Source organism: Podarcis gaigeae, assembly GCF_964106915.1.
Source record: "Podarcis gaigeae genome assembly, chromosome: 1".
In the NCBI taxonomy this organism is placed as follows: domain Eukaryota; kingdom Metazoa; phylum Chordata; class Lepidosauria; order Squamata; family Lacertidae; genus Podarcis; species Podarcis gaigeae.
Window position 1 is genome coordinate 62184949 of NC_139678.1, and position 17269 is coordinate 62202217.

The 17269-nt window shown below is 42.1% G+C and overlaps 1 protein-coding gene across 5 annotated transcripts in view; it reads left to right on the forward strand.

Moving 5' to 3' along the window:
* LUZP2 (leucine zipper protein 2) overlaps positions 1-17269 on the forward strand; it is a 361146-nt gene that overhangs the window by 327929 nt on the left and 15948 nt on the right. For all 5 annotated transcript variants that reach the window (XM_083751713.1, XM_083751712.1, XM_083751711.1 and 2 more), the window contains one exon: positions 9193-9282. In XM_083751713.1, coding sequence (XP_083607839.1) covers positions 9193-9282 — 90 coding nt within the window. The remainder of the gene's footprint in view (positions 1-9192; positions 9283-17269) is intronic.

Here is a 17269-nt window from a genome sequence, read left to right on the forward strand (position 1 = left end):
CTTTTCATGCTGGCATCAAACCAACATGGTTGGGCATCTGCCAAGGAGCCACACCATAGAAGGGGGCACCTACAAAAGCCCCCTGGATCCTCTTCCCTTCACTACTGCATTCTGTTTGTTCTCATTCTGGCCCAGAGGTATGAACAAGCAAACAGTGGTGTTGAGGTGCAGATCCTTGCTTTCTCATTGGCCCTCCTCCTCCTCTTCTTCTTCTTCTTCTTCTTCTTCTTCTTCTTCTTCTTCTTCTTCTTTCTTCCTTCTTCTTTGGTGATCACTTGTAGCCAAGTAAGATTGTTTTCCATGAACACAGTCAGGGGGAAAAGAGGCAGACTATGTTTACAGCACCTTATCTTGCCCCTCCCCCTTTTTGGGGTAAGCAAAGTGGACCTTAAATAGGACTGCCCAGTCATGGATACAACTGCCAAGCTACTAAACTGCCTCACTCCTTAAGTCAGAACGACAGAACCTGTATCCACGGCCATGTGCCGGTTCATGATTAGGGGCTTCCAGATTTCACGGTCCTGCCACCATTACCATTTGCTGATCACCATAGAACTTTTTGGGAGAGGGATGGGTTGGGTTTGGGATGGCTTTTTGGAAGACACCTGTGCAAGAATTTGTTTTATGTGTGGAGATCAGTGCACACTGACCAACACAAAGGCTTTGCAGTAAGGCTCTATTCCATTGGCAAGAGTATCACGACGACCAGTAGATTCTTATTTGCTGCAGCCTTCATCTGCCTTCACAGCCATTGTAACATATCGCTTGTTATCACCCGCCTGTTCAGCCACTGATGACTTTTTGGATCATTCTTTGTCTAGCTCCTCCCCTTTGACCTTACTGTCTTGGGTGACCCTGCTGGGATTATGAGACTCCCAATGACTTTGCTCATGAGACTCAGAGAAACATGCAAGCCCACTGCTAGTAAGCAGGTAATAGCAATGATGGGGAAAAGAAGCAACTACAGCAGCAAATAATTGTTAGAGTCACTGAAGGAGAGGAGGTCCAATGAGGGTTTATTGCCCGGGAGCATCTCAGAACCTGGAGTTGGCAATCTGAGGGTTTCTTTATACAGTGAGGTCTACCAATCTGAATGTAATGCTGTAAACTAATAATCTATTGCACATATCAGCTGGGTGTTCTCTTTCAAAATATGAAAAGAGAAAGTAGTAACTGGTGAAGATTTTTTTTAAAAAAATCTGATTATATTCTTTCACTTTAGAGATGGTGACCTCCATAAAATATGGTTCAGTAAAACTTTTTAGCACAGAGAGGGAATTCTTGTTTATGCTAATTGATACCTGCATGATGCCTGCAAGGAAATAATCACCACTTTGGGCAATCAGTTTGGCTTTAGGGTTTTCCTTTATTCTTTTAATCAAATGAATGCAAATTAATTTAGAATTTCTTGCCAGCTGTGTTCTGATTTAGTTAGGGTGATTTATGGAACAGCTGGTGAATATAATGCTTTAACTTTGGGAAAAGTTTGGCCTAGGATAACCATGTCAGATCCTTTTCAGATTTTTTTGAACAATAGTGCATGTTCATTAAAGAGATTGAGAAACCAAACATTATAACAAATGCCTGGGATCTTCTACCATTCTCTTTGTATGTCCAGATGTTGTTGGATTACAACTCTCTTCATCCCTGACCATTCATAGAATCATAGAATCATAGAATCATAGAGTTGGAAGAGACCACAAGGGCCATCGAGTCCAACCCCCTGCCAAGCAGGAAACACCATCAGAGCACTCCTGACATATGGTTGTCAAGCCTCTGCTTAAAGACCTCCAAAGAAGGAGACTCCACCACACTCCTTGGCAGCAAATTCCACTGTCGAACAGCTCTTACTGTCAGGAAGTTCTTCCTAATGTTTAGGTCATGCATTGGTCATGCTGGTTGGGGCTTGGGGGAAGCTCAAATCCAACAACATCCAGAAGGCATGAGCTTGGTGAGGACTGGTTTAACCACATTTACAAATGGGAGGTTTTTCAGTTTACTCGTGTTTGCATAGCTGTTTATTTATTGCTTTTATAACCCATTCATCACCAAAAGATCCTGAGAGTGGGTGCACAACATTTCAAAATGACGATTAAAACAGTTAATCAAAACCTGTTCAGAAATAATTTTCCACAAATATAACAATGTTGCAAAGAGGAACTAGATCCATTCAAAGATCTGAGCAGAGAAATGTGTCGTAAACTATTGGCAGAATTTTAAAAGAGACAATACCTTGTGTATCCTCAAGGGGAAGGAGTTACATAGCCTAAGGACCACCAGTAAGGAGGCCATCTTGTGCGTTGCTGCTCCCCAGATTTCAGAAAGCGCTGCCACCACAAACAGATCCTCTTCAAGCTGCAATTTTGAGAGGAGAAGTTCAATTAAGTTTGCATTTAATGTGAATATACGGTACTTACCGTATTTTTCCGTCTATAAGATGCCCCCTATTTTGGGGGACTCTGATTTAAGAAAATGGGGGAAGATCTATCTGTGTATAAGACACCCTCAAATTTTGGACATTATTTTTAAGGGGGGAAACCCAGTCCTATACACAAAAAAATATGGTAATTGCACTTTCCAAAACAATTTGCAAACCGAAAAAAACTATCCTTCAAAATTAGCATGTTGCTGAATTTCATATTGTAGTCCCCCAGCCAAATAATGTGTACAGAAATGCATATAATAGAGTACGTCTATAAATGAATATAGTCTTGAAAATAACATACAAAATACTTTTTATAAAAGGAAATTGTTTTGCAAAAAAATGTGTAATTAGGGAAGGAGGAATATAATAAAACATGTATATTAGAGAGATCTGCCCAACCCAATGGGGAAATGTAGAAAACCAAACTGGAAAAAGTGAGAACTGAGGAAAAACTGAAATTGACACATTTGACACAGCTACTTTCAGTTGCTGTTATGTGTGAAGCATCCTACAGAGACTTGTGCTTTTGATTCTTCCAGAAGGGGTGGGTCATGTATGGGAGACACAGGCTCTTCACAGAACTGGAGGTCCAGAATGCTCTTGCTAGTTTCTCCTACCAAGCTGCTCTGACCTTCTGTGAAAAAATACTCTCCTAGATAGATGTTCAAATGCACAGTGGGCCTTGCCAAGCTTAGGTTTAGTCCTGGCCTATTAGTTGCCATCTGTCTGGCTGCTCATCTGTCATTATTGTTGCCTCACAGGGAGTTAACTGAGCTGGCATCAGCAGACTTCAGCTGGCCAGATTGGAGGGATAAGATGAAGCTTCATATTAAAGTGGGCATTTTGATAGAAGTGTAATTGTATTCTAAATGTGAGTAGCCGTACCACAAAGGCAATGGGGGGCCTTTGTCAAATTTAGAAACATTGCTATCTAAATTTAAGGTGAAATCGTAAATGTCTACTAATGCCACAGGGTAAAGTCATATATTTCAAAGCTACCCTGGTAATTGGCTTAATAGGCCATGTCTTCAGCAGATTTTCCCATATTGGTTATTATTGCATGGTTATTCTTTTTAAAAAAAAAAAAAAAAAAACCCATCAGTTCTCATTGTGTTTACTTGCTTCATTTATTTGATGCAAATTGAACATTTTATCTCCTTGGGATAATAGGGCCTCACACTACACTTGTTATATCTAAATAGTCTATGACTTGGCCATGTTGCTCAAATTATTTCAAGCAACTGCAGTGGGAAAATGGTGTGGAGAGGCATGTCTTCCAATATTTCATTTATTTGATCCCATTACCAAATACTAGTGTGATGTCCCTTATGAATATAGGGACTGCCGTTGGTTCATCTACCTCAATATTGTTGACACTTATTAACTGTAGCACTCCAGGCGTCTCTCCCATACTTACTTGGAAATCCTGAGGACTGAATATAGGACCTTCTGCACACAAAGCAGATGTTCAATCATTGAACTACAACCTTCACCACACTCCTGAAATGGAGAGCCCCAATTCATGATTCCCAACTCAGCCCTGTCCTCACAGAGTGAATCATAAGCTTATTTCCTGTTCTGTTTCAAGCAGTAATGGCCTCAGCAGTATAGTAATCCTGACCTAAGGTACAGTGAGGAGGGAAAGTATTTGATCCCCTGCTAAATTTGCCCGTTTGCCCCCTGACGAAGAAATGACCAGTCCATAATTTTAATGGTAGGTTTATTGTAGCTGTGAGAGACAGAATAACAACAGGACAACCCCCAGAAACCCAGAAGACAAAAGCCAGCAATTGATGTGCATTATAATGCATGTATTTGATCCCTTTGCAAAAGACAACTTAGTACTTGGTGGCAAAACCCTTGTTGGCAGTTACAGAGGTCAGACGTTTCTTGTAGGTGGCCACCAGGTTTGCACACATCTCAGGAGGTATTTTGTCCCACTCCTCTTTGCAGATCCTCTCCAAGTCAGTAAGATTTCAAGGCTGATGTGTAGCTACTTGAGCCTTCAGCTCCCTCCACAGATTTTCGATGGAATTAAGGTCTGGAGACTGGCTAGGCCACTCCAGGACCTTAATGTGCTTCTTCTTGAGCCACTCCTTTGTTGCCTTGGTCGTGTGTCTTGGGTCATTGTCATGCTGGAATACCCATCCTTGACCCATTTTTAATGCCCTGGCTGAGGAAAGGAGGTGCTCATCCAAGATTTGACGATACATGGTCCTCTCCATCATCCCTTCGATGCGGTGAAGGTGTCCTGTCCCCTTAGCAGAAAAACACCCCCAAAGCATAATATGTCCCCTTCCATGTTTGACGGTGGGGATGGTGTTCTTGGGGTCGTAGGCAGCATTCCTCCTCCTCCAAACCCGGTGAGTTGAGTTGATGCCAAAGAGCTTGATTTTGGTCTCATCTGACCACAACACTTTCACCCAGTTCTCCTCTGGGTCATTCAGATGTGCACTGGCAAACTGCAGACGGGCCTGTACATGTGTTGTCTTGAGCAAGGGGACCTTGCAAGCTCTGCAAGATTTCATTCCTTCGCAGTGCGGTGTGTTACCAACTGTTTTCATTGTGACTATGGTCCCAGCTGCCCTGAGATCATTGACAAGTCCCCCCCCCCCCATATAGTTCTGGTACTGTAACGAGCTGGGATTACAGGTAAAACCTCTCCCTTACAGCAGGTGCTTCTAATCTCAGCTCGTTACATACAGCGAAGATACCAGGTACCCTGACATCTGACTGGTTGATAGGGGATCAAATATTATTTCACTCATTATAATGCACATCAATCTATGACTTTTGGAAAGGGCAAAGGAAAGGTCTAGGCTGAGGTGAGGTACAGGAAGGCAGAGGACTATGGGTACGGAACATTCCAGAACAATAAACCATGGGTTCCCAGTGATTTTAAACCAGTGGTCACATTTTTAAATTTGAGAAAGTGCTGTGGGTGCCAGTCACAAAATAGCTGCCATGGGTGGCCTGGCATAGCACAAACCTCCCATGGAAAACTCATGGTTGCTGTGAGGTGACCTGTGTCCTACTCAGTGCTTTTTTCAAGAAGAAAAGGTGCCAGGACTCACCAAGAAGTTGTCACAGTAAATGCAGCTTTTAACATTTAACATTAAACTTTTAACATTAAAGTGCAACCTTTAACATTTCGAGCTGGGAAAAGTGCCAGCACTGCGTACCCATAGACATGTATGGATCTGTCTCTCACACACAAATCCCTGCCCCTTCCTCCCTCACATTCACCACATACATCTCAATCACAGAGACCATATGTATATATAAGCCTCCCCCTTCCTCCTCACCCTCTCTCTCTCTTTTACCCCATTCCTGTGGCCTTCCTGAACCTGCAGTATACAGTCAATGAGAGCACTGCTAGTTTAAAAATGATACATGGATGCTTCCGGTCTCCTCACAGGCATGCTGATGGAAGAGGAGAGAGTGAGAATGAATGAGCATGAGGTTTGCCCAAGTTAATTCCTGTAATAGTAAATTATGATTTAGCATTATGTTTCATAGGTCACTCAAGGAGTCATAGAGCAGGTTGCTGGACTCCAAGCCTAATGGAAATGGGATTTCTTCTCACTTCATAATAGCTAGAGCTGCCATACGTCCTGGACATTACTGGGGGTTGGCTAACAAAGGAAAGACAAGTGGAAAGAGTTATAAATAAAATTATAGAACAAGGTAAGGAAACCACAGACCCAGATCAAATAAAAGTTAAGTTCAGAAATTTCTATAAAAAAATTATACAAATTGGAACACAAAGAAGAGAATAAAATTAGAGATTATGTCAGAGGAAATAAATTTCCGGAAATCGAAAGCAGTGAATATATTTATTTAAATTTGGATATAGAGAACTGAAGAGATTATAGAGGTGATAAGGAACAGTATCCTTAACTGAGGTTCTGGATTTGGAGGGCTGGGACAAAGTCTTTGGGTGGCATGGCTACCTAGGACATGACAAAATAAAAGCACATAGAGGCTTTACTAACCATTTGGTGAGGAAGGCCCTACTTGAAGTTTGGGAAAGGAACAAAGCAGTAGTAACAACTAAAACTCCCTGGTAGCTATCGCCTAGAGAACCATCGGCTAGTCATAGAAATAACATGAAAGATAATTGGCTAACATATAGGGAACTTGTGGAGGAGATAAATTATTGCCCAAAAGTGAAAAAATTTGAAGAACTAAAACAGAGTGGGGTTAATTGGCTAGAATACTACCAGCTAACAGCAACGTTCAAGAAGGATAAAAAAATCAAAGTGTTTTGATATAAAAAAAAATGGTATGGGAAAAGGAAATATTATACAATAATCAAAAGACTATCTCAAAAATCTACAAATTGTTACAGAATGGACAATCAGAAAAAGAAGAAAAGGGAAATGGCATTAAAAAGTAGGAACAAGATCTAGGCCATACAACAGAATACAAAGAGTAGAAAAATTATGGACAAAAACCATAAATTTCACAGCATGTTATTTAATAAGAGAGAATTCTTAACCTGAAACTGTTCTTAACCTGAGGTACCACTTTAGCTAATGGGGCCTCTTGCTGCCGCCGCGCCACCGCCACGCAATTTCTGTTCTTATCCTGAATCAAAGTTCTTAACCCGAGATACTATTTCTGGGCTAGCGGAGTCTGTAACCTGAAACGTCTGTAACCTTTTCTTTTTTCTTTTTATTTTCTTTCATTCTTAGTCTAATCTGTAAGATTTGGAATTGTTTCTTTCTTGTTTTGGCATATTGTTATATTTTGTTGTTAATATTAATAAATATTTAAAAAGAATAAAAAAGAATAAAAAAGAATAAAAAAGAATGCAAGGGTGTTACAATCTGATGCAAAAGGTGTTGTGAGTGAGAAGCTATCTGAACAGCTGAAAATTAGCTTATTCGGTGAAAAAAACCTGAAATGACATACCAATGTCAAAAAAAGGTCACTAACTAGAAGCATCATGATTAGAGAGCCACGTAGCAGTATTAGGCAGTGAAGAGATAATGAAAGACACGGAAGATTATAATAATACAAAGAAGAGAAATGGTAAGTAGTTTATAATGAAAATGGAACTATATAGATTGAAGCAGAGAGAGAAAATAGGAAGCATAGACTGGAACAGGAATGTATCATTTATTCCAGCACAAAATTTGGAGAGCAACACAGAAAAATAATGAGTTTGGCTTGCTATTCTGTTTCAAGCAAACTGGATGTTTAATTCTTCTTTTATATATTATCTTTTACTGAAAGCTGTGCAAACACAAATAGATTTTAGTTTCATCAGCAAGCCCATGCATAAGTTAAGTGGACTGCAAACGGCTTTACTTAATTCTTAAGTTTCTGAAATTTGAAACGTGATTTTTGGTCAAGCATGAAAAGGTCTCACCTGTAAATCTCTCTAATTTGTGAAAGTATTGCTGGAATGCGGAACCCTGCATATGCTGCACACACAGTCCTGAAATATGAAAGTCATCAGCAGGCTTCAGAAATGCAAAGACAAATTGGATAAGGGGCTGGAGTGCTTTCCAAAATGATTCACCCCTGAGTGCACAGTTGTACAAGCAGACTGCTAACTAGGTTTTTATTTGACTTGTGAATGGTGTGCTCTTTATAATTAGGATGTAAATTGTAATTAGATATCCGTTATTAGTAATTGCATATCTTACTGTTACAACGAGATTTAAATAAATTATATTAGAAACAAAATGCCACAATAACTTAAGCTCAGTAGCAATTAATTCATACGATAGCTGTGTATTTCCAATGGGCAAATTTGGAAGTATTTACTCCACACATGTGGTCGATAATAGCCCTTTTTTATAGGCTTCATCTTTGCTGACTGGGGGATACATCAAAATAATTTGCAAACTGATGTGGAAATGTGGAGAAATGAACACAAAAGTGGAAAAATGAGAAACTGAGAGTAACCAGAATTGACAGATTTAACCATTAGTTGCACCCAAACCTTCACTGCATGAGGGCTTCACACATGCAGTAAGACTTCCCCTTTCCTCCCTTTCCTTTGTAACCCTGTCACTTTCAAAATCTGCTCCAGGGTGTTGGGGAACACCGTGGAGCAGATTTTGTGGGGCTTCAACTCCTGCAAGGGACGCGGGTGGCACTGTGGGTTAAACCACAGAGCCTAGGACTTGCCGATCAGAAGGTTGGCGGTTCGAATCCCCGTGATGGGGTGAGCTCCCGTCGCTCGGTCCCTGATCCTGCCAACCTAGCAGTTCGAAAACATGAAGTGCAAGTAGATAAATAGGTACCGCTCTGGCGGGAAGGTAAACGGTGTTTCCGTGCGCTGCTCTGGTTCACCAGAAGCGGCTTAGTCATGCTGGCCACATGACCCGGAAGCTGTACGCCGGCTCCCTCGGCCAATAAAGCGAGATGAGTGCTGCAACCCCAGAGTTGGTCACAACTGGACCTAATGGTCAAGGGTCCCTTTACCTTTACCTTTTAACTCATGCAAGGTGCTTCTAGCATTTAGCATCTCCCACTGCAGATCCTAAGCTCTATCCCTGTCCCTTGGCCCTCAAGAGATGCTTTTCAGGGGTGCTCAGAGGCAGGAGAGTTCTCTTTCAAGAGCGTCAAACAGTTCTTCGGATCCAACAGATAGCAAATAATAGTTGTGCTGCTGAATGTTTCGAAATAGATTTCTGATTTCCAGGTAGTAATTGTTTACAACAGTTATTTGAAAGAAGGCAGAGACGAATCCAACAGATAAATATCCCTGCAGTATTTTTTCACAGTCTTTTATCTTTCTTGTCATCTAGCAAAGAGTTCCTGAAGACAAAGAGACTCTTCGGGTTTCCTCAAGAAATGAAGATAATAATCAAAGCACTTCGGAATGCAACTCACAAGATGTAAGTTTAATCCATTCAGAAGTCAAGACTTAATGTGCACTGTGTGCAGAGATGCATATTTATTTGGTTGTAATGATCAGAATATGATATATAGCATTATATTAGGGGGAATAAGGTTGTTTTATATTCAGGTGCTACAAAGGAGATGCCTTTTGATGTAAGTCTACTCTCCCTGGTTTTGCTTGAGAGATTAATTAACAGGATTGCAAAGCTTTCAAAAAGGAATGTTAGAAATGTGATTTAATCATCGACTGCTTGTAATCCACCTGGTTTATTCACTTGTGAATTTACCACACCAAATCAGTTTATTTTCCATAGGGATGCACATTCTGCTTGCATTGTCACTAAGTATTGGTGGTACAAATAGGAAGTCACTGTGAAGTGTAGCAAATCACAGCAAATCTTGACTAGCCTGATGCCTTGTTATTTATGCCTAGTGGCAGGGATTCAAAATGGAGAGGCGGTTCGTGTGTCAGACTAGAGGGTGGAAGTGGGAGAGAGCCACAGGTTCAAATCCCCACACAGCCATGAAGCTCATTGGGTTACGGTGCACCATTCACTATCTTTCAACCAGCATTCCTTACAGGGGTGGTTGTGAGGATGAAATGGCAGAGGGAGAACTAGATACACTGCCTTGAGCTGCATGGAAGAAAGATGGGGTATCAGTGTCATAAATAAATACTGCAAGGGTGTGTTTGGATGTGTGTCACATAGAATGGGTTGGTATGCTTTGTGAAAATTGGGAAATCGTTGTATGAAGTAAGCAGCTGAATTTTCCCCTCACGTGGAGATGTGGTTAACGATAATGTGCTGTTGGTAGATAAGTAATTATATAACTGCCCCATTAGAAAGGAAGCCTGTCAGAGATACATTTTTTGTTTAAAAAAATAAAATAAAATGACCTAAAAAGCATGCTGCAGCATCTGTTCCCTTGGAATGTTCACAATCTGAAATCTGGAATATTTGTACTACCTTGTCATTGGGTGGGCTGTGCTTCCTTTTGACTATCTGTTATATTGTCTGAAAAGCACTGGAAACACAGAATAGTTAAGAATTCAGAGAAGCACTTGTTAACTATTCAGTAATTAGTGCTATAGAATCATGTGAACGGTACTTCTGAGTTGCCTATTTAATCAGCAAAACAATTCTGAAGTGGTGGAGGAATAAAATTGTGCATCACTAAGCAGATGATGCGTTGGGTGAAGGCAGGGAACTTCATTACTTTGATAAGCTGGGCTGCGTTTCCTGACTTGAACGCAATCAAAACCTTAACTGTTCTCCTCCTGTTCTTTAATCCTCTGCCATTCTCGTCTCATTATAAATAAAGTAACGGAAATTCAGTAACACATTCAAGACTGAATAATAGGATTAGGTTCTGAGTAGTTAGATCTGAAGATAAATTACTACTCGGTAGGAGCAAGTGTAAATTTCTCAGGGCTAGCATTTCTCATTAAGCTTCTGCTTCCAATAATGATCCATAAGAAACTGTACAAAAGAGGTGAAAGAAGCCATATGTAATTAATGAGCCCAAACCATATTAAATGTCGGTACTCTGTGGAAAATGTATGATTCTTTGTCTGATTACACTAGCTGCCAAACAGGAAAATAGTTTTGCACCAGTGTATTTTCTTTCTCTGTTGAATTCATTCAAAATCTGAAAGTTGAGCATCGGATTTTGTCAATGTCAGCAAATTTTAAAGTGTATTTCTAAATACCTACCTCCGTTATCTCACCATTGCCAGTTTCATTGGCTTCCATCTGCTGGAAAGGTAACCCTCTCTACTGATGGAGCCTCCTGTTATGATTTTGAACCTTCATTCTCCAGAGTTATCCATCAGTATTGAATACTCCTCACTGCAGAAGTTCATTTTCTTAACATGAGGAAGGTAATGATGGTTGTAATGGACATACAACTTATGAGAGTTATGACTTGAAATGCCCTGGTTGATCCCCACCCACCCCCGTTTTTAGTAAATATTGGTGGAGATTATCATTGGGACTGTAGTATGTGCACAGTTCCAATGAAAAAGCCAGCTCACATCCCTAGGAGGCAAATTCTGATAGATACCTCTGGAACCTTGTCTTCCAGGGTTACTAGACACCATGGAGAACACTTTTCATTGGAACTATATCAAGGGAGGAAAAATTTCCTCCCATGCATTCCAAGCTTGATTAAAATCCCCTCCGCTACATCAACTGAATGAAGGACTGGACCCTGATTAAAAACAAGACACGAGGCTTTGACCAGCAAGGCTCTCGGAGAAAATGCATAAACCACACCCTTCACCAGGCCATTTTATTAGCAAAAAAATCTTTTACACAGTGCTCGTAAGAACCAATCATACCGTATTTTTCGCCCTATAGGACGCACCGGCCCATAGGATGCACCTAGATTTTTTTGGGGGGGAATAAAGGGGGGAAATTATTTTTTTTTCCCAGGCATGGGGCTGGGGTGGGGGAAGCCTGAGCTTCCCCTGACCCCAGCTCCCAGAACAGGAAGCTCTCCGCAAGCCCGAGCCTCCCCCTCCCCCAGCCCCCAGAACGGGACCCAGAGTGATGCTGAAGCTGCGCACAGCTTTGGCATCGCTCTGGGAGCTTGCGTCGCTGGGGGAGGGGGAAGCCCTCTGCCAGCCTCCAAACCAGGTCGGGAGACAGCAGGATGGCGCGCTGTGCCTCCCCGCTGTCCCCCAAGTTTGCGGGGCTGGCGACAGGGAGGAGCAGGCTTCTCCCCCCCGCCAGCCTTCTAACCAAGTCGGGGGACAGCGGGATGGCGGCGTTCCGCCTCCCCGCTGTCCCCCAAGCTTGTGGGGCTCGCGGTGGGGCTCTCCAGGCTTCAGCGAAAGCCTGCATTCGCCACATAGGATGCACACACATTTTCCCTTCATTTTTGGAGGGGAAAAAGTGCGTCCTATAGGGCGAAAAATACGGTATTTCCTCTGAGCATTTATTCAAACCCCACATGGGGAAAAAGTTACACTACAACACTCATTAGCATGCATATATTTTGGGGTAAATATGTTGAGAACTACAAAGGGGTAGTAAATAACTTGAGAACTACAAAGGGGTGCATCTGGCAACCCCAGAGGTGAGAAATAAACATGATAAGAAGGATGGCCAGAAAGACCAGATCACTACCACCTTCATGTGAGATCTGTTTCCTGGCTCCAAGATTAACATTTTAAGATTATATATAAGAAAACTACATCAAAGTAACTTTCCTACTATCTTTATGGCACAGGATGCCTGCCTGGCAAAGCAACTGCTGCGTACGTGACATGTGGGGAAGAGAGAAATGGAACGGGGATGCAGGGGTGTAGATTGATCAAGAATCATATCAAAATAGTTTAAACCCAGTCAACGCAATGCTTTCATTGCTGACACAGATGGCTTACTCTATATTTGTTATAATTCCTCATAGCAATCCCACCTGATCACTACAAAAAGATAACTACAGGGCAACTGACTTTTGGATTTGGTGGGTGTGCATCAGTAAACGAGGGGAATTGAGACTAAGAGAGCTGAGTGGGGGGTGCTCATGTAATCTCACTGTATACAAGTTGTACAAGTGAAAATAAAGTATTTTTTTAAAAAAATAACACAACCTATTGTATTGGCCCAAATATAAGTCACACCCAAATATAAGCTACACCTTCAAAATTCAAGGGGGGGAGAGAAAAAGGCAATACCTGAATATAAGCCCTTACTAACCCCAGGTAACCAGACAAACATGCTGTTATTATGAATTCAATTCATTAAATGATAGCACCGTTCATGGAAAATAAAGCAATCACAGTCTAGCATAAATCAATTTGCTGATGCAATATATACACAGGGATGTGATGCATAACTTTAATCATTGTTAGTACCACCAAGAATCAGAATTGAGCATTTTATAAAACAATTTGCTTTGTTTTCAATTGTTTACATTCATCATCCTATGTCAGATTTCCAGCTCTTTGCCCTTGGTCATCTTTTCTTAAAAGAAAAAAAAATGATAACAGTTTTATTTATTTCCACCATACTTCTGCACTAAACAAATCCTTTGAAAAATCATTAATCATTTGGTAGCAGAGGACGCTGAGCAATGGACCATATCATGTACATATTTCTCAGCAACCATGGCATTTAAGCTTCATAATTTGATCACTCACCTTTGGCTATTTGGCTTAGTAGAGTTTATTGAGAGGAGAAAATTGGATGTTGACAAAATCTTATTTGACATTGACCAACTTTTTGGCCTAAACTTCAGTTGTTCCCTGTTTCCCTTAAAGGGTCAATAAGGGTTAAAACACAGGGACACACTACCAGTGGCGTAGCGTGGGGGGTGCAGGGGGGGGCCGGCCACACCGGGTGCAACATCTGGGGGGGCGTGCTCGCACTCGCAGCTCTCTGCCCCTACCTGGCTCCACGGGTTAGGGGGCGCAAATTACTTGCCTTGCCCCGGGTGCTGACAACCCACGCTACGCCGCTGCGCACTACTTCATCCCAAGAGAATTAGCAATATGACTAATGAAGGTGCAGGAGTGCGTTCACAAAGTAGGTGGTTTAGTGGTTCTAACTTCTAAGATACTTCTAACTTCTAAGCTTGCTGAATCAACATCTATCTCAGATGTAATACAGCAAAGACTTTCAGGCCCGTGCCAATTCCATTCAAGAACTTTACAAATCTTAAAATATTGGGGTTAATCTGTTACTTGGTATGAGTTGGTGTGTGTGTGTGGGGGGGGGGAATCAAACCATATCAACATGAACCTTATTGGAGCACACCAGACTGCTCCTTGCTTTTAAAATGGTGCTCTTTACATCACTTTCATCCCCCAGTCACAACATACACCACTGAACAATTCTTTAGCACTTTGTGCAGGGTGAAGACATGGTTACATTTGAAAATGAATGAAGATTGATGGTCTGGCTAGTGTTTCTTTTTCACATAGACTGGTCAATGAGCAATTTTTGTTGTTGCACATCTTCCATAGGAGTAAGCACATGTATAAGTAACTTCTAGGTGGCATGAGAAGATTGTAAATAAGCCCTATTCTGGTTTTTCATTTTTCTTTCAAGTTGGAAAAAATACATTCACAGCTTCTAATGAGCCTATGGAATCCTTATAATTTAGACCTGCTCCATTTTCATCGACCATAATAAACAAGTTGCATGAGACCAGGCAGGTCTGCAGTGTGCCGTTTTCTTAAGCAGAGTCTTGCTTCATTGATTTAGCTGAATACCTTTGTAGTCCCATTGTTGCCGTTTGCATATCCACTTGCATAACTTAATAGCCAAGAGACATGCTGAATTTTACTATTTTATTTTTTCCTCCCAAATTCTTTTAATGAAGATGCATACTTGACTGAGCCACTTTCATAATTTATGCTCCCAGCTGGGTACTTCCCTAGCTTTGCTGTATAATTCACTGGCTGAGCTACCTACTGGAACTTGCTGAATTTCTACATACTTTACTGATCAAGCTGCATATTTCATCACTTGAGTTTCCGCATCCAGGTACTTTTTCTGATCAAACAGCATGCTAAACTGATCAAGAAGGAGTAATGTGTTAAGGCAGGAGCCATGCCTCTGATTGTCCTAGGTAGTTTAATATCTCACTTCACAATTTCCTCACTTCTTTCTCTTTCTAGTGGCTGTATAAAGAGGATGATCATTGTATCATAAGCATACATATTTCATTTGGAAACGTAGAAATAAATAAACTTACTTTTCCTTAACAGTCAATTGGTAGTCATAAACTGTCAACATCATTGAGTTTTGAACACCTAAGCTTTCCTTTTACTGACATTTGATTCAGTAAACAACAACAACAACAAAATGTAAGCATTAGTCAAGACAGTGTTGTTCCCCCATATTAAAAATGCAAGTAAGGACCAATCTGACATTTCAATAAAGCATGGCTGATAGAACTTTTACTTGCCTGCCCACAATCCATGGCATTTACTAGCAGGGTTCAGGGAGAAGAAGATGTTACAAAGGGGAAGCAGGAAGCAGAGATACATTTAATGAAATAGATCATTTCTCCACCCCTGTCCCTTCCCCCACAAGGATAAATTCTAATTATTATGTTGTATTTCATAGATACAAAAGAGAGCTCTAGAGTGCAGAGTCTACACAGAAATGACTTAAAGGATCGTGACATTATAAAGATGCAACACCAATTAGCTCCATTTATCAAGCATCTGTAATCTTGTCTGCTCAGGCTGCCCTTGGCCTTGCAAAGCTCCATATTACAGATATTTTAAAACTTGATTAATTAAAATCTGAGTTTGGGGAAAGTTAGCTATCTGTAAAATGGCCAGTTTGATAATATGAATTTGTTAATTTGAGGTCCAGTTATTTAGTTCTGGTCATATTTCTTCCATAAGTGAAGCATACATGCAGTGTATAAGCTTCCTGTTACTTCATTGCCAGAACTAGCCTTTTGAAAACCAGTATTGCTGAGGGTACAGAGAAAAGGGATTTTGATATTTGATCTGCTGCTGGTCCTCTGTAATTTAGAACTCTGACGAATGCTACCTGTAATGGCATAAGGGGTTGCTTGTGCGTAAGCGCTAAAACGCTCCCAGTTTTGTGGTTAGTTTTAAACTCTCTCTAGCCGGACAGCCATGAGTGCGTGGCTGCCTTAATCACTGGCAGAATCCGTCAGTGGGCGTTTCCTGAATTTCTTCCAACATAAAAGTTCTTTGACAGAAAGTCTCCTCCTTGATTCTCTGCACGACAGCTTTCTGCGCAGAGTGGGCGTCCCAAGGGGAGGCCCCGAGCTCTCACCACTGGTCTCGCTTGAAGCGTCTCTGTGCCTCACCTCCAACACTGTCTCCTCCTCCCCTCCTTCTTCAGCGGAAACTCTCCCTCTCCCCCTGCTGGTTCCCTCCTCAGCATCCGAGGGTCTCCCAGCATCCGAGAGCCTCTCCACCACCCTGCGCTCCGATGGCAGTTCCCTGACATCCACCTTCCCTCCAGGACCCCCCTCACCCCCTGTCCTCCCGTTTTCTTTGGGCGGTGAGGCTGGGAACCCCCGGAAAGAATCTCCCCCATCTTCTGATGACTCGAAAACTGCTCTCCACCTACTACTATCCCGTCTTCCTGAAAAATCTTCCCAATCTGATTCCCCCTCTTCAGATTCTTCTTCCTCTTCCTGCCCAGAGTCCGGAAATCCCTCAAACTCCTCTTCATCGTCTGTGGTGCCAAATTGCTCCTCCCAGAACCTAGCTAAGGGTTTGGGCCTCCTTGGGAACCTACGGTGAAACTCCCCCAAGAGAAACTCATCCTTGATGGTTTCCGCTGGTACCCATGCATTTTCTGACTCCGGTTCCCCTTCCCACGCCACTAGGTACTCCACCTGTTTACCCTTCCACCTTGAATCGAGTATTTCTGCTACATGACTGCTGCGCTCCCTCTCTTCTACTGGTGGTGCCACGGGAACCTCTCCCTCCAGTCCCTGGAATTCCCGCCCTTCCCTGTATGGTGATAGTAAGGATCTATGAAATACTGGATGTAGTTTCATGTTGTCTGGCAGGTTGAGCCTAAAGGCCACCGGATTCACCTGTTGTGTAACCTCGAAGGGGCCCAGTCGTCTCGGTCTCAATTTCTTGCAACCTCCCTTGAACAGTAACCCTTGTGTTGACAATCACACCCGGTCCCCAACCCTTATGGTCTCTCCTTCCCTCCTGCTCCTATCTGCCTGCCTTTTGTACGCTTCCTTGGCCCTCTCTAAATTCAACTTCAGCTGTTGGTGTATTGCTTCCATTTCTTCTACAAAATGTTCTGCCGCCGGTACACTCCATCTTTCCTCCCCTCCCCCTGGAAAGGCCCTAGGGTGACAACCATAATTGGCCATAAATGGACTCATGCCCGTGGACACATGCTCGGCGTTATTGTAGGCAAATTTGGCCAGGGCTAATTTCTCCACCCAGTCACTCTCCCTCTCATTGACATAACACCTCAAGTATTGTTGCAAAATACTGTTTGCCCTTTCCGCTTG